Raw genomic sequence first — 21,303 nt, 5'->3', positions numbered from 1 at the left:
TTTTGCGTGTTTTAGAAGGACACTGAAGGTTTCGCTTTGTCTGCTTTAAAAATAGGTATTTTGCTAACATTGAGCAAACTGACAGTTTAGAAATTTTAGCTTCTAGAATGAACAAGGACAAAAAAAAAATCCACAAAGTGATAAAGGATCTGAAGACTTGCAGTTTGGGGATTTTTCAAAATTGTTTTTTGTTTTACGGTAACATTTCAGATTTCACTGGTTACTGTGCTCAGTAGGAGCTCTGATGTCGCTGGCATCAGGTTCCTACCCCCAGACCGTAAACCACCCCCTGGCCCCGGCAGGCAGAGTGGGGTGGCCTGGGACTTCGTTCCCACACTCCTATTCCACTGAGTGAGAGTAACTTGTTATTTTCACACACAACAACCTTCAAGGCTGCCGTTCACAATGGCAGAATCTAGGTGACACAAGTGTAACCCAATGGAACAAGGTCCAACTGAGAAACAAAGACACCAGCAGGACCCTCGCAAACGCCCACAGCTCTTAAAACACCACGTTCCATAGGAAGATACGTATCTTTGTCCACTGCTAACAGACTACAGTCTTTCCGTAAAACACAGCACTGCATCTGCCGTTTATAAAAAGGTTTATGAGATCCAGAGCAGAAGAGTTAAGGCAGGACTCAAGGGTTAAAATTGTAAAAACAGTGAGTGAGTGTGAACAAGTCAGAGAGTGATTTGTGAACCAACACATCCGTACATGCTACACTTAGGAACACAGTGACGGCCTCATCTGAAATTTATTTCCTAAAATTCAGACTAATCACATTTATCCAGACAAGAATACATGATGACAATGGTCACAATAGATTTTTAAAAGGCAATTTTTCTGGGGGAAAAAGTCAGAAAATAACATTTTTTATCAGAATAAAGAACCGACTCCCATACCTTTCACGTCGGGGTCGTCAATGTGCGGCTCCAGATTTTCTATCATCTCTTCCAGTTCCTTTCTGGTGGCCGTGGTGATGTTTGCAGAAGCCGGGGCGGTGGCTTCCGGCGTTCCCTCCAGCCCCTCGGGGCCGAGTTCGTTCCCAGAGCCCTGCTCCAGCTCCACATCTAGATCTATTTCGGGAAGAGGAGTCCTCCAGAAGTGGAAGGAGTTGTACAACTCCTGATCCAGGGGAGCTGAGTCCTGCGCACTGGCGCCCACCTCCAACTGAGAGGCAGACCTGCAGGTGCCAGGCTTTTTATCATCCTCATTACTAGCTGCCTCCTGATGAGGCTCTGAGGACAAAGGACAAGGTAATGAGCTGTCCCCTGGAGGCTTCCTAGGGCTTTCAGCACCGATGTCCGGGTCCAGCGCACCTTCCAGTTTGACACTGGAATTAAAAACAGTGGGGTCTGTAGGAACATCCTCTAGCCTGATCTGTGCATCCTCTGGGACTTCTTCATCTCTGGTCCTTTTATTGTGTTATTTGGGAAAAAGAAAGTGAAAGTATAAAAATAATTACTGAAAAAAAACAATGAAAGATACTACATAAAGCATTTAGACAAGTATTAAAAATTACAAATTATCCATACAAATTCAGTAGTTTATTTATATTACTGATAATGCTTCTTTTTCCATCAGTTGTTCTGTGCTCAGAGATGTAAACATCTGTTAAGACTAGATATTAAAGTATTATGTAATAGTTGGAGGAGATAACATTTAAGAACCCCGGGATTCTATAATACCATGCTAATTTCAATAATAAAAAAAACTAAAAAGAAATAGTAAGAAGATAAATTCTCACAATGCATTTTAAGCTAAATACATAGTAAAAATTATCTGATTTTTAGGATTATGGTATTGCCACTGTGCTCCAATGACCTATCAAAAAGCTGAGAATTAAAACCTCCTTGCCTACACAGAAAAAAACCTCTACACAGCATTAGAAAAGATCCTTATTTACTATCTTGCAAAATACATTAAAGTCCACTTAAGTGTAAATAGCTATTTTTATTCCTTCCACACTTTCAGCTCTACTCCCAAAAGTTTTCCCCCCTGCAGCCATGACTTAATTGACAGAGAGGTAGGTGGTACAAGCCCCGGGACCACAGCCCATGGGTCACCGCCATCCACCACCTACACAGAGGCTCTAACGGCCCCTCAGAGTTTATCTGACTCAATTACCCTTAACAAACACATGCTGAGCACCTACTAGGAGCCAGGGAGCGACACTGGTGGTGAGGGTTCCTATGTAAATGAGAGGCAGCTGCTGCTCCTGAGATTAGCATCAGAGGCAAATGCTTCCTGCAGAGTGGTAAGGAGGGAGCAAGGACACTGAGCTTGGAGGCAGATGCACCAGCTGCAAGGAAAGGCTTTCCAGGGAATGACAGGAGCCGTGGGTGGAGCAACCAACACGTGCTTAGGAGGCTAAGGGAAAACCCGCAGCATATGCAAAGGCAGGGGTGACAGGAGAGGTGCCACACCTTCAGGAAACGGCGATGAGTTTACGACGGCTCAGAGAGGGAACCGATGGAAAAGTGCAAAGTCGGCGGAGCCACTGCGCCCCACACTAAACACCTCCGGAACGTACCCTAGGGTACAGGAGACAAGGCAGGGGTGAAGAGAGTTACATTTTGAGATGCGTTCTTTCAGAAAGGCCACCCGGAAGCAGGACAGGAAGCGCGCTGGAGATGCGCCAGGCGGCAGGGAGTGCAGCAGAGCAGGTGAGGAGAGGCAGGGATGCCCTCCTGAACAGGGCAGCGTGTCGGGGCTACAGAAGATGGCAACACACTCAAATGACGCCAACGCCAACACGACTGCTCACTTCCCGCTCGCGGGGCATGAGAAGCAAAGGGAGGAACCTGTGAAGATTTCCAGATTTCTGGCCCGAGCGACGGAACAGGTGCTGGTGGCACCGACTGCAAGTGAAAAACACCAGGGCAGCTTGAGGAGGGGGTTTCCGTCTGGATGGGCTGAGTCGGGATCTACATGGAATTCCAGGTGGTGACGTCCCTGGGAAACTGGTCAAGAGCCCAGACAGACTGGAGGGCACCTCAGAAGGACTGGCCTGCGTATGTGTCATGACAGTCGTGCAGAGTGACAAAGAGCACGGCATTCCTCCTGTACAAGAGGATGCTTCAGACGAGCATTCTTCAGGCTCAGAGAAAAAGGTCAGAAGAGGTGAAGAACTGAAAACACAGGAGACTGATGGAATCACTGATAAAGCAATGTCTTTCTGAGAAGGAAGACTAGGGGCTCGAGAACACAGGGGGACAGATTAAATGGGTGAAGAGACAGCTCTTTCTAAGAAACATGAAAGGGAACTGAGGATGGATATGCAGGTAAATTTGTCAGGTGAGGGTGGGGTGCTCCCCTGAAACATGGGCCCTTAAATATACACAATGAAAGACATTAAACAGGAGGCTCACCCGGCCTCTGCCCTGGAGGTGACGTTACCACCGACATGATATCCCAGTTACAGAGCCACCATACGTGCTCTCAGGAGATCACCAACTTCCCTGATTGCACTTTATCTCATAGTAAAGTTCACACTGTTTTCAGAAACGAATTTTTTTAAAAACACGTGATTATTTAAAAAATATATTTTTTAGATATAGATAAAAATATTTAATACCTCATCTGAAAACATACCACACAGTGATAGCATTTAAAATTCTGGTGTTTCTCCACCATGCTTATAATCATAAAATACATAACATGCACACATAAACTGCGAGAACTCGAGTCTCACCCAGCACTGGCGCTGCAGATTCCACATTTGCTCCTTATTCATAAAATGAGGGACTGGCCTCGATGTCTGTAGCATCCTTTTCCTCCAAAACAGTCCCGAAGCAAGTGCTCTTATGCAAAACAAGTGTCTTCTATATGTGTATGAATTACATGATATTTTCCAATCATGCCTTTATTAAAGATATATTTTCTTTTGTTTTAAAAAACGAGTGGGATAATGGGTAAAATTTGAATAAAATCTCTAGATGACAGTATTGTATCTATGTTAATTTCTTAATTTTGGTAATTAGAGTCTGGTTATGTATTAGTATCTGTGTTTTGAGGAGTGAAATATTGAAGGAAGGTAAAAAGAATATCATGTCTAAAACTTATCTCAAAGAATTCAGAAAAAAATAATAATAAAGCAAGTATGGTAAAATGTTAACATTTGGAGAATCTGGAAGAAGTGTTTATGGGATTCTTTGGCTATTTTTACAGTTTTTCTGATATCATGCAAACTGTAATTTTAAAATTATAGTAGGGACTTCCCTGGTGGCACAGTGGTTAAGAATCTGCCTGCCAGTGCAGGGGACACGGGTTCGAGCCCTGGTCTGGGAAGATGCCACATGCCACGGACCAACTAAGCCCGTGCGCTACAACTGCTGAGCCTGTGCTCTCGAGCCCGCGAGCCACAACTACTGAGCCCGCGTGCCTAGAGCCTGCGCTCCGCATCAAGAGAAGCCACTGCAATGAGAAGCCCACACACCACAACGAAGAGTAGCCCCTGCTCGTTGCAACTAGAGAAAGCTCACGCGCAGCAATGAAGACCCAACGCAGCCAAAAATAAATAAATAAGTATTTTAAAATTAAAAAAAATAAGAATTATAGTAACACGACATTGTTTGGCGGTAGTGGGGAGCAAATGGCTGAAACTTAAGACTTCACTTGTTATCTGATGAATTTAAGAAACTTCCACTTAAAATTCACAAAAAGAACCCAATTAAAAGGCCATTTAGTATGGAAAACTATTCCAAGGGCCTGAAGTTCCTGGATCACAATCTCATCTTAGCATTAAAATTAAATTTTAATATTCTCAGCAGGAAAAACAAAGAGAATCACCGGCCAAGTCATTCTATTTGCCTTATGAAAAATTATTAGTTTGTCCCAAGTTCAAACTCCTCGTACGGTTTTAAAGAGACAAAAACATTTTCCCTCATATGAAATTCTGGGAAGTATTAAATTCTGTACAAATAAACCGTCTGCTTCAAAATAAACCGTCAAAAATATAAATTCTCTAAATACATTTTTTCCTGGAGCTGGGTAACAGTCAGTGCACAATCAAGTGAATTCTGACATTCCTAACGGTCGGTCTGGCAAACGCTATCATACAAGCAAACGCTATCCTGAGGAGAACGGAGACTGAGGGCTCGCATGAGGAGCGGAGTAGCCCAGTTCCTCGCAGGTGTAGGGAACAAGTGCGGCAGAGCGTCAGCCAGAAACGCATCTCCAAGAGAACCTACACCTCCTCGGTGCCTACGTAAGCTGAGAGTCAGTATCTTCAGAGACCTGGTGGCTCAAGACTGTGGCCTAGGAAAGTGCCCTGGGAACATCTGGTCCCAGACACTGCATCCTGAGATGAGAGCAGACACAGCCTCCAGGTGCTGTGACTTCATAATGGAGTCTCAACATCAGTGAAATACTTCCAGATTTGTACCAGTAACAATTTTACTTACACATAGTTAGCTTTAAGCTAAACTGACAAAAACTAGCAAGAGCAGTGCAGTTACTTAAGGCTTCTGAGATAAAATCTATTATTTTCTAACAATAACTCATTCAATGGACATTTATCGTGTGCCGAGCATGTGCCAGGCCTGGTGAAGGTGTCAGAACACACACAGATAACAACCAGGCTGCTACGCGGGGGGACCTGCAGCCCACTGGATGAATGTGTGCAAAATACACAACCAAGATCAGTGCTCGTGCACCAGTGCTATGAACAGCCAGGATGCAAAAGCTCTGAATTTCCTCCAAGATTCTTGGAGGTAGTTTGTCCAGACATTCTCTCTGTTAAATGAGGTGTGGATGAAACAGGATGGCGTCCCAGACAGAAAGAGGGAGAACCCAAAGAAGGCAATGTATTCGGAGAGCGGTGTAATAGCTGGTTTAACTAAACAGAAAAGAGGCTGCTCATTTCACATAACTTAAAAGTGCAAATCTGAATGCTTAACTCTGTTTCTGGAAGCACAGCTTTTATTAACACCTTCAAAGAAGTATGAACAGCCTGATCCAGGGTGAGTGAGAGATAAACCTGGTATTTTATAAAGTCAGAGGTTTATAATCAATAAATGCTTCAAAGAGTATTAAGTGATATTAAATGTTTCCAGGATCAGATGCAACACTACAAAAGAAATAAACAGTAGCAGAAATATATTGCCAAAAACTTGCTTATTTTGTGAGATATTCGTTTGAGAAATCTGAATTCTAGGAAACTGAGAGGACCTCGAGAACAGGAACCAAGCCCTGGTTCATCTGTCTACAGTCACTGGTTCATAGTAGGTGCTCAATTAATTTTTGCATAATTAACCAATCAGTCAACCTTAGATAATGAAACTAGATTTAAGACAGCTCAAAACAAAAGCCAGTGCAGTATTTAAGAGAGGGCAAATTAGCTAATGGCTCTGAGATTAATAATACCTAGGACTACACAACAGCTTTTACAATATTTAACAGAACTCCTTTCTCAGCCAGGAACTGTCTCCTCCCTCCCTTACATCATTAACACAATTCAATAAAGTCTAATAATATACTGAGAATCCAATGCTACAAATAGTATTGACTTGACACTAAGACAGACCTCATAACAATGGAAGAGGAGTTAAAGTTTGTAGCTAAAAGATAACTAACTGCCTTTAAATAGCTCTTCCAATAATGTCCTATACCGGCAGTTAGCAAAACTACCGGCCATGGTAGCCACACCAACTGTCTTTGTCAATAAAGTTTTACTGGAACACAGCTGAGCCCATGCATCATGGACTGTCTACGGCTGCTCCCACACTGCAGGAGTTCTGACGGAGATCGAATATATTTACTGCGTGGTCTTTTACAGGAAGTTTGCTGACCCCGTCCTAATAATTCTCTGTAAATTTATATTTTCACTTCCTAGACTCTCTCCAGATACAAAAATAAATAAAAGCTATGCAACAGTCTTCGTACAATTAGTACCATTAGGGAAAAGGTCGCTGATTTTAAAACTGAAGAGCAGATAGCACCTCTCCCCTCCCCACTTCATCACTCTGTCACATTCCCTGCAGCAGCTGTTTTCAAAAGAACGGACATGGGCTTCCCTGGTGGCGCAGTGGTTGAGAGTCCGCCTGCCGATGCAGGAGACACAGGTTCGTGCCCCAGTCCAGGAAGATCCCACATGCCGCGGAGCGGCTGGGCCCGAGGGCCGTGGCCACTGGGCCTGCACGTCCGGAGCCTGTGCTCTGCAACGGGAGACGCCACAACAGTGAGAGGCCTGCGTACCGCAAAAAAAAAAAAAAAAAAAAGAACTGACAGACTTTTCTTGCTAGGAAGACAGGTTTAGAGTGATTTTTCTTCCTTTACAAAATACAGTACCTCAGGTTTGTTTGGCTATTCAGCAGGACGGTAGGAGAATGGGCAAAAAGGTAAAACAAGGCAGCAAAGAAAGGAAGAACTGCCAAATCAAAACACCAAGAAAACAAATATCACAGTATCAAGACCTACAGAAGAAAATGTCCATTAGCATCATGACAAGGGAGGACAAGGCACTCTGGTAACTCAGGCATTACAGGCAGGGCTGTTTCAGAAACAGGCACTAACTGAGCTCAAGTGCACACCTGTCAAAGTCTGTGCATTATTTCCCATGCACTAACTTAGGTCTGAACTGTTTTTCCCCTAAGGATATACTAAAATAATTTTTTTTTTTTGCAGTACGTGGGCCTCTCACTGTTGTGGCCTCTCCCGTTGCGGAGCACAGGCTCCAGACGCGCAGGCTCAGCGGCCATGGCTCACGGGCCCAGCCGCTCCACGGCATGTGGGATCTTCCCGGACTGGGGCACGAATCCGTGTTGGCGGACTCTCAACCACTGCGCCACCAGGGAAGCCCTACTAAAATAAATTTTAAAAACTAAAACTCAAGTAAAATTTTTTAATGCAAAAAAAATAAAAATCAGAGATGTCCTCTTTAAGCTTTATTTGAACATCTGGTTGCCTTATTAAATGCTCTTAAAAGTTGATATTCTAGTTAGTAAGTGCACTAATTTGGTGCTAATCATTAAAATACTTTCCCCCTCAATTGAGAGATTACAATCATTATTCTGTAGACAGAGAATCCAAGATCCACAAAATTAACTAAAAAGAAAAATAACAGTAAGAAACTGACTATGTAGTAACACATATTCCTAAATTAGGTTCTACTCCTTATAAAACCAAACCCTTTAAATTGTATAACCATTATTTTGTATATTCTAAATGTTAACAGATGGTTTACTAGGTAAATTACTTATTAAATAAACTTACGCAAACATTATTATCAAATCTATCACTACAGCTTTCTATATGCCCAGCACCAAGCTAACTATGTTACGTGTGCCTTCATCTTCTCACTTAAATATGTAATTAACCAAAGAGATGTTTAACAAATGTATTTAAAATAAAACTCTATTAAAATATTTACCAATTTTTGTAATCAAGAGAAATAGTAAACTCTCCAAAAAGAACATTATAAAAATAGTGAAAATGAAAAAAATGCTCACAAGCAGTAAAACTGGAAAGCAAAGTTTTAAAAAATCATACCTAGTTTTGTCTTCTACTGATGTATCTTCTGAACTTTTGTTTTCTTCTTTAAAATACTGGCCTGAGCTAGATGGATTAGCAAAGGTAGATATGAAAGGTCCCAGAGACTGAAAAGCTGCTTGCCGAACCTAAGAAGAATAAAAGGACAGGAATAAAACATAAATCCTTCTCCAGCTAGGATTTACAGTTCCCCATCAATTATTTTCTCCTTTTTACTTTTAAATTTTTTATCTTGGCTTGAATATTTAAACCATGAGAATGTGAATATGAGACCCTATAAAACATTTGCATGGAACAGAAATTTCATCCAGTTTAAAAAAAAAAAGTTAATATAGTAGTCTACTGTCTACTCCTAAAAGTATTAGCAATAACATACCTTAAATGATAGCAATAACATACCTTAAATTATAATATACCTTAAATAACATACCTTAAATTAGCAATAACATACCTTAGATGATAAATTATTTCTTAAATTATGAAATCAAAATCACATCTTCTGTAAAATGCATTCTTTTACAAAAATGATAATTAAACAAAACCTTACCCAACGTGAAGGATCACTGATCAAATTAATAAATAGTGCTGATAATTTAGTCCGTCGAATTTCTTGACATGTTGCACAAGAAACCGCCATGAAGCACTCAGCACAGGCCTTGCGGACTCCCCACACGTTATCGGAACAGAGCTGGAAAAACCTGGGCAGCTGTGCGAGGAGGATGGTGTTTCGTTAGGCAGACACACAGCAGGCTTCAGGAGTTACTTTTATTTCATTTTCTGCTTTCACAGCATTTAAAACATTAGATCTTCTTAATGAAATTTAGAAGACCCATTTAATATTAATACTTAGCAGTTTTAAATAAATCACACCCAATTCATTCCACTACTGACTACGGAAAATCAAAAGCGCTCCGAACGCGTACAGCTTAAACGTTATCCAAGAGCTTGTACTTAAAGTCAACTATTCCGCATAACAGATGGTTTCAGAAACTCTTCAAGTACATTAACTTGTACATTAAGCATTTTTTATCCCAGGAACTAACCATTTAAAAATCACCTGCTGTAAATTTAATTTGTCATTAAAATACTTGAGGGTTGCAATAAAATTAAAGATTCATTTGAATAAATAAGAATTGATTTTATAGAAATGGGAGTTAAAAAGGGATCAATGGTTCTTAACACATCTGCATTTTTAACAAATCGTCCCTAACAAATACAATTCAAGTGCCCAGATTACAGAAATTTAAACTCTTAAAGTCATATTATCTTTCTGGTTTCCATCCATGGAATTGTATTAGGTTGGCAAAAAGTTCATTCAGGTTTTTCTGTAATAGTACAGAAAACCCGAACGAACTTTTTGGCCAAGCCAATATTAATACACTTTGGGGGTAACTATATGTATTTCAAACTTCACGTGCTACTTTGCAATGCCACTGCTTTCTCCTTAGTTGTTGTTGTTGTTTTTTTTTTTGGCCGCACTGCTCAGCATGCAGAACTTCCCTGACCAAGGATCAAACCCGCGCCACCGGCGCTGGAAGCGTGGAGTCTTACACTGGACCACCGGGCGAGTCCAGTCTCCATAGTTAATTTCTGCAGTACTTACCAACATTTCCTCAGTAGCTTGCTGGCCAACTACGCTGCAAATATCTCCAAAATTGGCAGCACAGACCTGACAACAAAAGCATCACTGACATTTCAAAATATTACAGAGTTCTTTAAAAATAATCTTTTAAGTTTCACAGATCAATATGGTAACCACTAGAACCATATATTCTTAAACAACAACAACAAAAATACCTTTCGAACATGAAACATTCTGCAATCACAGCACATCTCACAAAACCTAGGGAGGATAAGACGCTCTGTGATGTCCTTCCCAACCATGGGAGCCATTTTGCACATTATCTAAAATGAATAAGAACAAAACCACACTGAATATATCTTCAAACTAAGACTCTTCCAGTTCGCTAATTTATTAAAAGTATATAATTTAAGGGAGTATAAAATATGACATAATTATACCACATACGTCACAAAAAATTCATCTTATTTATCCAAGTTGAAGACAGAAAAACAGATGTTAACTACTACCATTAAAATCAACTGATAATTATTAAAGGTACAATAAACCCTGAGAAAATCCTAAAAATTGCATTTTTACCTAAAGTTTCAATCTTATCAATCATTTTGCCTAATAAATTTAAGATTAAAAAAACAACCTACACATTTTCCCGACAAGAGAATAAATGGTGAGTTTTCAGAAGATTATCCACAAGAAGGATCTGGATTTAGTGTATCTGCATTGCTAAGAAAGGACTATACAGAAGCAGTCCTCATCTTGCAAAGTACCGTTTTCTCTGAAACTCACGCATGTGGGGACCACGTCCTTACTCTGCAAAGCCTGGGTTCCAAGGGAGACAAGGACACAGATCTGATATGTGTCACACATGATTCAGATAACACAGTTTTGGGCAAAGTGAGGATGAACCTTTTGAAAACCAGCCCAACGCATTTAAATATCTGCCCCCACGCAGTTAGAATATAAAGAAATCTGACTGTCGTCATTTATCTATTACATCTACTCCTGGCCCATGCAAATATGACAAGAAGCAAAGGCATCTGGTTGGAAAGAAAAGAAAACTCTATTCATAAATGCATGACTGTCTACAGACCAAATCCCAAGGAATCTACAAAGAAGCCATTGGAACAAATAAGTGAGTTTAGGAAGTTTGCAGGACATATGACAGAATAAAAAAAACAAATGTACTTCTATAAATTAGCAACGAACAACTGAAAATGTTTAAAAACAGTATCATTCACAACAGTGTTAAAAAAACATGAAATCTAACAAAACACACACATGCTCTGTCTACTGAAAACAACCAAACATTGATGAAATGAAGAAAAGACCTACATAAACGGAGATCTGCCCATGCATTGTTAGGCTGGCACCATCCCTATCAGAGCCCTGGCCTCCTCAGAGTGGCAGGTGACACTGACATCCCCCAATCCCCAAAGCAGTGTTGTTTCTTGACTCCAGACTGTTTCTAGGCATCTCCAAGCTTGAGTTAACGATCCAAAGATACACAGTATCACTGATCTAGCATAATTAAATTGCTTAGAATGAATTATTCCCAAAACAAACAACTGGGAAGGGAGGGAATGCCAAACATAACAAAGTTAACACGACCAATTGTGAGAGAATGACAGGTTTCACACTAGCGCTGGATATAGCCTTTTATTATAATTATAATGTTTTACTATTCTTAAAACCCGTCAAAAATTATAAAAAAGCAAGTTAAACTCTGCTCAATATAAACCAACATTTATGCCAAAACTGATTTCCTTTTTAGAGAAGCTTGTGAAATTTAAAAAAAAAAAATCAAGTTTTGGAACTTGACAGAGGTAGTGCTTTGTACAACATTATGAATGTACTAAATGTTACTTAATTGTAAACTTTAAAATGGTTAATTTTATATTATGTGAACTTCACTTCAATAAAAATGGTATTACTGAAAAATATCTAAATTTATTAACTGATACCTGAGTATCTAAAAATAAAATAATGGAATTTCCAACGGAAAGGAACTAGAGAGAAAATCTAATTCATCCTACGAACGATCCAGAAGCACTATAAAATTATTTTTAGTGTAACTTTTTTCATATCAACAAAAATGCAACTATATTAGGTTTAAATAGCAAACTCTCACTATCCAAATAGATCTGAATAAATTTTCAGATGGATTTATCACTTTTCTATTTTATTATAAGAATTCTTACTTTCTGAACTGAGGAACCATAGATGTGAATTATAACAGATATTACTATATGTAATTCATACCCTATTTATGATGGCTCTCAAATAATCAAAATATTTGCTAACCATGTCCAAAACACCAGAGAACTCACCATAATACTTGACTTTATTATGTGCATAATGACTTAATCTGTGTATTTTTCTACTAATCATAATTTATATCATATATTCCTTCCTGCAAAGACCACACTGTCAAGTACAGTAGCCAAGCAGCATCCCTCTTTTTCCTACTATGCTTACATGGTGCCTAGAAAAGTGCTCGACAGCAATTCAAGGAGCTCAAATGTTTCTATATTCAATACAGGGTTTTTAAAATTCCACTGGTTATTTTTGCCATCTTATTTTTCCATTTTGATAATGAATTTACAGTTAACTTATTATTTTCTTGCTGTGTATCTTGCTTTCTCAGAGCCCAGTGATAGAGCCATCGAATTCCCAAGTGCTTCTGCACAGCATGGCGCCCCAAGAAAAGACACCTTTTCCCTTGGAAGCCTATGTCCCTTTCTAGACCAGCATTACATTTCAAATGTAATGATTTGGGGCTACTCTGAGACCCAGTATGTGTCAACCCTACAACATGTAATGCAGCGTCATATTTAACAAGCGCCTCCTATCGGTCAAGCCAGTGACTAATTCTTGCTGAGCTCTGCTTACAGCCACAGCTTCTGTCTTCACGTCGTCATTGCTGTCGGGGGCGGTCAGCTCCACGAGGACGGGGCACACTTTGGTCTCCACATCAAACCGCTCAATTAACTCCTGCTCCAGCAGGGCCAGCAAGGCCGCCTGACTCGTTTTCCTGACCTAGGAAAAAACAGACACGTAAACCAAGTACACACACAGTGTAACAAAACTTAACACCTGAATTTCACAAATCTGAGGATTCCTCACCCAACTAGAGGGGGTTCACAACTGGCAAAACCTTGCCAATAAAAATCTGTGGTTATTCTGCAAAGACAGAACTTGGTAGGTTGTGCTGTAACAGATGAAGTGGAACAGAAAAGCCATTCTTGGAAAAGAGGTCTCCAAGCGCCAACCTTTCTGAGGGCCGCCTGGGAGGGCAGCGGGTGAGCAGCAGCCACTAGGTGCTGTCTGTTGCTGTGACCTCCCAGACTCTCCACAGCCTCATTTTGAAAAACAGAACAACAAAGTCAAAGAGGAAGGAACATCCCAATGTGACCACCCAGGAGGCCGCCGGGAGTGCCCCAGACTACACCCATTTCTGTAAGAACGTGGGCAGGGCCCTCCTACCTGGTTATTCTGATCTGCGAGATATCTAACCACAATGGGTAGCAAGTACTTGGAAAAAGCGTACGGGATCGCAGGCCGGTTTTCTTGACAAAACAAGGCGATGTGAGGCACCTGCTCCATCAGCTCTGCTCTCACAGTTGGTTCTGTGGAAATAACAGAAAGGTGAGCTGAAGCATCCTCCCCAGAACCAGATCCTTGCCGGGCGGGGGAGTCCTCAGGAAATCTCTGGACTCTTCACCTCGCATCACATCATGAGTGCTTAGAAAATGCTCTGCAGCCTGCGATCCTTTTCACAGTCATGGCGAGGTCGACCCCATCCCAGATTCTGTCCTCAGAGCCTGCAATACTTCCTGTGAGGACCGGATCTGTTCACCTGAACTCACATCGACTATAACATGGCATCATCTTCAAACTCTGCTAGTTCAGAACCTCCAGGACAAGCCGTAACGACTGGGTCCTAATCTAAATGCAGCCAGCCAGTGGAAGGTTCACAGTTAGACTTAACTAAGATGATAAAGGGTCAGTGAATGCTAAAGGAAACCAACAGATTTAAAAAAAAAAAAAAAAAGTGAAAAGACCCAAGTACATACGGCAAATTTAAACGTGACAGATATGGCATTTCAAAAAGATCAACTGTTCCATAGGTAATGGTAGGAAAGTCAGCAGGTTATGTGAGAAAAAAAGGGTAAGATTCCTATACTGCTCTCTCTACATAAATTCAAGGTGAATCAAAGTTCCAAATGTTGGGCTTCCCTGGTGGCACAGTGGTTGAGAGTCTGCCTGCCGATGCAGGGGACACGAGTTCGTGCCTCGGTCCGGGAACATCCCATGTGCCACGGAGCGGCTGGGCCCGTGAGCCATGGCTGCTGAGCCTGCGTGTCTGGAGCCTGTGCTCTGCAACGGGAGAGGCCACAACAGTGAGAGGCCTGCGTACCGCAAAAAAAAAAAAAAAAAAAGTTCCAAATGTTGTTTTCTTTTTTAAGATCAAAAGCACTAAAAGACAGGCCTTCCCTGGTGGCGCAGTGGTTAAGAATCCGCCTGCCAATGCAGGGGACATGGGTTCGAGCCCTGGTCCGGAAAGATCCCACATGTCATGGAGCAACTAAGCCCGTATGCCACAACTACTGAGCCTGCTTGCCACAACGACTGAAGCCCATGTGCCTAGAGACCGTACTCCACAACAAGGGAAGCCACCACAATGAGAAGTCCGAGCACCGCAATGAAGAGTAGCCCTTGCTCATCACAACTAGAGAAAGTCCGTGTGCAACAACAAAGACCTAACTCAGCCAAAAATTAAAAACAAATTTTTTTAAATGGCAAAGGATATGAATACTTAGTTCATTAAAAAAAAAATGCTCATCTTTAAAAAAAAAAAAGCACTAAAAGACAACATTTAAAAAAATGTTTAGGGAATTCCCTGACAGTCTAGTGGTTAGGGCTCCGTGCTTCCACTGCAGAGGGGCACGGGTTCGATCCCTGGTTGGGGAACTAAGATCCTGCAAGCTGTGGGGTGTGGCCAAAAAAAAAGTTGAATCTTGAGGTGGGAAGCCCTTTCAAGGCAAACAAAACCCCAAAATTAATTAAGACCAGCTACTTTCACTTTATAAAGACTTCCTTATAGACAACAGATGTAGCTAACAGGAGTTCTGTATTTTGAACCATGTACAAAACATATACTCAAACAAAAAACATATACTCAAACAAAAGTAAACTTAAAAATGAAAAAAAAGGGGCTTCCCTGGTGGCACAGTGGTTGGGAGTCCGCCTGCCGATGCAGGGGACGCGGGTTCGTGTCCCGGTCCTGGAGTATCCCACATGCTGCGGAGCGGCTGGGCCTGTGAGCCATGGCTGCTGGGCCTGTGCGTCCGGAGTGTGTGCTCCGTAGCGGGAGAGGCCATGGCGGTGAGAGGCCCGCATACCGCAAAAAAAAAAAAAAAAAGTGAAAATAAAGGAGTTTGGGGTGGAGGAGAGGTAATATTAAAAATAGTAAAGACTGCAACTTTCCCATATCTGATGGAGAGACAAGAATCCTCAAATTCATGGAAGCTCCCATCACAGTGGCTCTGACACCCCTCCGGCCCTTCCATTCCTCCCAAACTACTCCTAACAGTCAGAGGAATCTCCCAACCAGCCTTCCGTCACCCATCTTTTCCTCAAGTCAACCCACACTGCTGTGTTTCTGTTCTAAATCACAAACAAAGCAAACTCTCCAACTTGGCACAGTATAAATTTTTACAATCTGGCCCTCAACCACCTTATTTAAGTCTCATTCTTCTAAACCGTAGGCCCAGTAAACTCACTGTTGGCCAAACGGGCCGCTGTCCTGAGCTCCCCAAACCTCTACACCTGTCCTTTCCCCTCCCAAGCCCCCTCCTCCCCTCCCTCCCCATCAAACCCAACTCAAATGCCACCAACTGTCCAAAGCGGGTCCCAACCCTCCCTGGTATAATTTACTGTTAGTATGTCGGCTGCATTCGTTAAACTGTTAATTTGATGACGGATTCTTACTCATCTCAGTAAGGCTCCAGCATTTAATCTAGAACCTGGCATACAGTATGCACTGTTTTCACATTTACTGAATGAATTCAGAGTGTAAATGTCAAGAGAGATATTTATCAGGAACTCAACAACTTGAGATATATTTTAAAACACATGTAGAATATAATATATGTAAAGAACAGCACTGTAGTTGGTAAACAGGTGGAAGAAAACAAACACAAATTCCATCTTAAAGAATATCTACATCTCTATGAAAGGAATGAACACAATGGAATGCAATAGTGCCAAAATTTTAAGTTAAATTGTTTATCTCTGCTAAATCTAAAAATAAATTGTAAGTAAAAATCATAATTGATGAGACCCTCCTAAAACCATTCTGGAACAAGCATATACATGAGCAATTATGTACACAGAACATCATAATGAGATAGAAAATTAGGAAGCTTACTAATGTTTTTTTCTATAAGAAAATAAAAAATATTTAAGGCTTACATAAATAGTAAACATATTCCCATAAAGTGAGTTGCTTACCAAAAGATGAGCTCATCTGAAAATTAAAGGATGAGAATTGCTGCCATGCCAAAAGTTTGATAAATTGAAAAATAATACATTTTAATAAAGAGGTCGTGGATTTAAGAAAAAAATTTTTATTTGATTTTTGAATCATTTCTAAAATCAAATATAAAAATATGCTCAAAACAATATTAGGTAAAAATGGTAAATTTTATGTATGTTTTACCACCATAAAAAATATTTTTTAAAAACGTAATAAACCGTATTCTAAGCCTCAAAACAAGTTTACCTCTTTCTTAAGCAGACTCTCCTCCTCTTTTCACTTTAGAGACAAACAGCCTTAGTTTTACAAGGGGTGATAAACATTTTTTATAAGTAAAAATGCATTTTATATTTGCCAAAAAATTTACAGCCCACTCCATCCTTTTAATTTATTCAAAAAATTTTTTCAAAACAATTTATTAATTCTAAAATAGTATTAATGTACATGATGCAAAACAATGTTCTGAGTTTTTTCTTACAAGAAATTTTCAAAGTTAAACTAAATGGGCCTACTATAAAATGTTTGGATCTTAGTAACAGGTTTTTTTGTTTGTTTGTTTGTTTGTTTTTGCGGTACGCGGGCCTCTCACTGTTGTGGCCTCTCCCGTTGCGGAGCACAGGCTCTGGACGCGCAGGCTCAGCGGCCATGGCTCACGGGCCCAGCCGCTCCGCGGCATGTGGGATCTTCCCGGACCGGGGCACGAACCCGTGTCCCCTGCATCGGCAGGCAGACTCTCAACTACTGCGCCACCAGGGAAGCCCAGTAACAGGTTTTTATTTTCTTGTTACTGATGGGTCTGATAATTTATTTAGGAAATATTTCAAAGAAATCTCGCATTACACTAAGTTTTTCATTAGTTTTTAGAAACATAATTTAGTAAAAGAAACCTTTCTCTGCATAAATATATACCTGAATCATCAGCTAATCTGCTTATTCTTTCCAAAACAGCAATACAATCTCTCTCATCATCGCAGACTTCCCTCAGTGTGTCCAGCAGACTCCGGGCCACCATTTGTCTACACAGAAAAAGAAAATTATATGATGTTCAGTGGCATTAATAGTATTTAGAACTTTAAAAGGCAGAATCCATATAGTTTAAAAGAAAATTTTTCTTAATACATTTTATAACATATATTAAGTCCCTAATTTCCTAAGTGACAAATGCCAGTATGGATTTTATTTTAACAAGATGAGACTGATTATTTACCAAAATATGTTCCACCTTTACCTGATCTGACAAACTTCTAAGGTCACTGAAAATTTGTTTCAAGTAGCTACCTTCAATTATCATAAATATGGGAAAGTACAATCATTCTTCATTATATAAAATGTTATCTTTACATATTTTACTCAGTGAGTTTTATACATCTATACTCAAACAATTTTACTAGCAAAGACTTTGAGATTTCCCCGAGAAGCCTGATACAGGTGGTCTGGGGGCCCTAGGTGGAGAAACAGTGCATGAGGGAGAGTGTGAGCTCTGGTCACTGCCATGTCCCTCGCCCCTTGGCTGCCAGTCACCTGGCCCACAGCAGGCACACACCACCACCTGCTGGAGGAGGAACTGACGCCTCAGCAGTCACTTTAATGAACATTAAAATTATGCCTAATAGCAAAGAAGCAGTTTGTTTGTTTGTTTTGTTTTTGCCAAAAAGTCAAGAAGGAGTGCTGCCTGCTCACAGGACGGAGGAGTAAACAACTGTAACGGCGGCCACGCCTGTGACCAGCAGTGAAGCTGGGTGACTCAGACCACGCAGTAATGACATCTACTTTCAACTGGATACTTCTGTTTATTGAAATTCATGCAATAAAAGCCACACTTGTGCTTCCACCTTAATGGAAAGCATACGCACATACCTGTTAAATACGTTCTCACTCGCAGCATACTTGTCCAGTCTCCCCAGGGGCGTCAACATGTCATCTTGTGAGACAAAGTCCAGGGCTGAAGGTACAACAATCACATCAGACTCTGAGCTGCAGTCATCCACACCAACTATCAGAGACATCAGAAACACTCCTTGTAACACTGTCGCGCTAAAAGGTACCCCTGCCTCTCCGAAGCAGCACAAGGAAAACTGCCCTGTATTGTTCTTGGAGTGGCACAAAAAGTCACGAGAGAATCTGAGAATCGGCTCAGAAGCCACGACTGACTGACGGATGCTTCTTCTCCTTTTCTACAGATATGTTCTAACTGCCCCTAGAAGCACAGGGGTCAGTAGAAACTCAGTCTGGGGTGATCAAGGAACGGAGTGATCAGAAAAGAGTGATCACACAGACCTGAGAACTTACACGTTCAACCAGAACACTAACAACTTGTAAATAAATGAACTGTCAAACACTGACAGTTAATTCTGCAAGGCAGTCAGAGAACAACTCACATTATATACAGAACAAAGACAAGAATGACAGCAGCCATCTCATCAGAGAGAATGCCATATGAGAAGCCAGAGACAGAAGAGCAACATCTTTAAAGGACTGAAAGAAAAAAAAAAGTCAACCTACACCTCTATACCCAGTAAACAGAAATTGTTCAAACACAAAGGTGAAATAGAGACTTCTTCTGACATACAAAAGCTGACAAACGTCGCCAGCAGCAGACCCACACTACAAGAAATACTAAGAAAATTATAGCAGGTGGAGAGCTGGATCTTTACAAGGGAATGAAGACTAGCAGAAATGGTGAACAGGTGGGCAAACACAAAAGCCTCTTCTTATGTAAAAACATCTCTTTAAAAGATAATTAACTGTTTAAGGCAAAAGTATGTACTGTAAAATAAAGAAAAAATGTATTGTGGGGTTTATAACACGTGTAGAAGTAAAATATATTTACAATAGTACAAAGGCAGAATAACAGGGAGGTATATTGTCCTAAAGTTCTTTTATACATATTATGTGAAAGTAGACAGTAATAAGTCAAAGGCGCATACTAATTATAAACTCTACAGCAACTATTAAACACCAAAAAAACCCCACCCAAAACATATAGCTAGTAAGCCAATAAAGGCCCGAAAATGGAATCATAAAAAATACTGAACCCAAAAGAAGGCAGAAAAAGAGGATAAAAGGAAAAAGGAAAAGATGGGACAAACAGATGGGAAATAGCAAGAGAGAGGAAAACCAAACAATATCAATAATCACATTAAGCGCAAATGCTCTAAGTAGCCCCACTTAAAGGCAGAGATTGTCAAACTGGATTAAAAATAACACCTAACATGAAAATAATTCCTTACATAGTACAGAAAAGTTTTAACAGGTTATTCTGATCTACAATTCATAGCAAAGTACCTTATATATTATGAATCAGAGCCGTAAGAACCACCCAGATACTCTCATTTGACCTATTTCCTCCTCTAAGACTGTGGAGCTGGCATGACCTCGAAGGCACCTTTATGCAGGCTCTAGAATTCTATGACTCTGACCAAACTGTTTCATCAGTCACACGCTTGTTAATCTTGAAGATAAACATTAATAGTACTGATTCAGGTCCATAAAAAGTCAGGGGCTTTTGGGAACAGTCCTAGAGCAGGGACAGTCTAACACTGTCGTGTTTAAGACAAGCTTGGAGCACTTACCCTAAAATTCAGACCCCAGATCTCATATTCAGATCCTGACTGTGCAGGTCTGGAGTGAGGCCCAGGAGCAATCATTTATAATAAATACCCCCAACTAGCTCAAATGCAGATTGCTGAACAACTGTATTCAAGAAACATATGCTGAGAGGGTTACAAACCATATTTTGCTTCCACTTACGTCACCACTCTACCCATTATGGTTGACAATTATTTCTGTACAAAAGGGAGTGTTCCACTCCAGCAGAGGCACTGGGGACAAAGGTGCATTTCTATTTCCCAGAACTGCAGCCTCCTGCCAATAACTGTGGAGCCGCTTTGTCCTGAATCATCCTCTCCAAATTCAGGATTTCCTCATCAACTCTTGATTGGACTGGGACTTTCCTGGTGGTGCGGTGGTTAAGAATCCACCAGTCAATGCAGGGGACACAGGTTTGAGCCCTGGTCCGGGAAGATCCCACATGCTGCGGAGCAGCTAAGCCCGTGTGCCACAACTACTGAGCCTGTGCTCTAGAGCCTGCAAGCCACAACTACTGAAGCCCACATGCCTAGAGCCCGTGTTCCACAACAAGAGAAGCCACTGCAATGAGGAGCCCTCGCACCGCAACGGAGAATAGCTCCCGCTCGCCGCAACTAGAGAAAGCCCGTGCGCAGCAGCAAAGACCCAACACGCCAAAAATAAATTAATTAAAAAAAATTCTTGATTGGACTAAATGGCTCTGCATTTCATATTTATGGAGGCAGCAAGGATGTGATAACCATGGCTACAGACTGCATACCTAAGTCTTACCCAGCCACCCTACAAATGCCTGCCACAGGTTACAAGAAGGAGAAACACAAAAATAATCCATAAAAACTATCACCACTAGGAAAGAAGAATCCTACAGCATAAATGATGGTACAGTCAATAACATCCTCAGATAGAAAAGACAAAACAGGGCTTCCCTGGTGGCGCAGTGGTTGAGAGTCTGCCTGCCAACGCAGGGGACGTGGGTTCGTGCCCCGGTCCGGGAGGATCCCACATGCCACAGAGCGGCTGGGCCCGCTGAGCCTGCATGTCCGGAGCCTGTGCTCCGCAAACGGGAGGGTCCACAATGGTGAGAGGCCCGCGTACAGCAAAA

The 21,303-nt window shown here is 41.1% G+C and overlaps 1 protein-coding gene across 3 annotated transcripts in view; it reads right to left on the bottom strand.

Moving 5' to 3' along the window:
* Nucleotides 1-21,303, bottom strand: part of PPP4R1 (protein phosphatase 4 regulatory subunit 1) — a 60,918-nt gene that overhangs the window by 24,251 nt on the left and 15,364 nt on the right. For 2 of the 3 annotated variants that reach the window (XM_019920642.3, XM_073790525.1), the window contains 9 exons: nt 18,471-18,606; nt 17,523-17,629; nt 13,559-13,701; nt 12,965-13,111; nt 10,291-10,398; nt 10,097-10,162; nt 9,041-9,199; nt 8,494-8,621; nt 906-1,417 (listed from right to left, as the gene is read on the bottom strand). In XM_019920642.3, coding sequence (XP_019776201.1) covers nt 906-1,417; nt 8,494-8,621; nt 9,041-9,199; nt 10,097-10,162; nt 10,291-10,398; nt 12,965-13,111; nt 13,559-13,701; nt 17,523-17,629; nt 18,471-18,606 — 1,506 coding nt within the window. Of the gene's footprint in view, nt 1-905; nt 1,418-8,493; nt 8,622-9,040; nt 9,200-10,096; nt 10,163-10,290; nt 10,399-11,407; nt 11,551-12,964; nt 13,112-13,558; nt 13,702-17,522; nt 17,630-18,470; nt 18,607-21,303 lie in introns of those variants that run through there. The other variant, XM_073790526.1, reaches the window with a different exon arrangement.

The sequence above is a fragment of the Tursiops truncatus genome, chromosome 13, assembly GCF_011762595.2.
Source record: "Tursiops truncatus isolate mTurTru1 chromosome 13, mTurTru1.mat.Y, whole genome shotgun sequence".
Classification (NCBI taxonomy): domain Eukaryota; kingdom Metazoa; phylum Chordata; class Mammalia; order Artiodactyla; family Delphinidae; genus Tursiops; species Tursiops truncatus.
The sequence above is the reverse complement of the archived record's forward strand: the minus strand, read 5'-3'. Positions and strand labels throughout refer to the sequence as shown.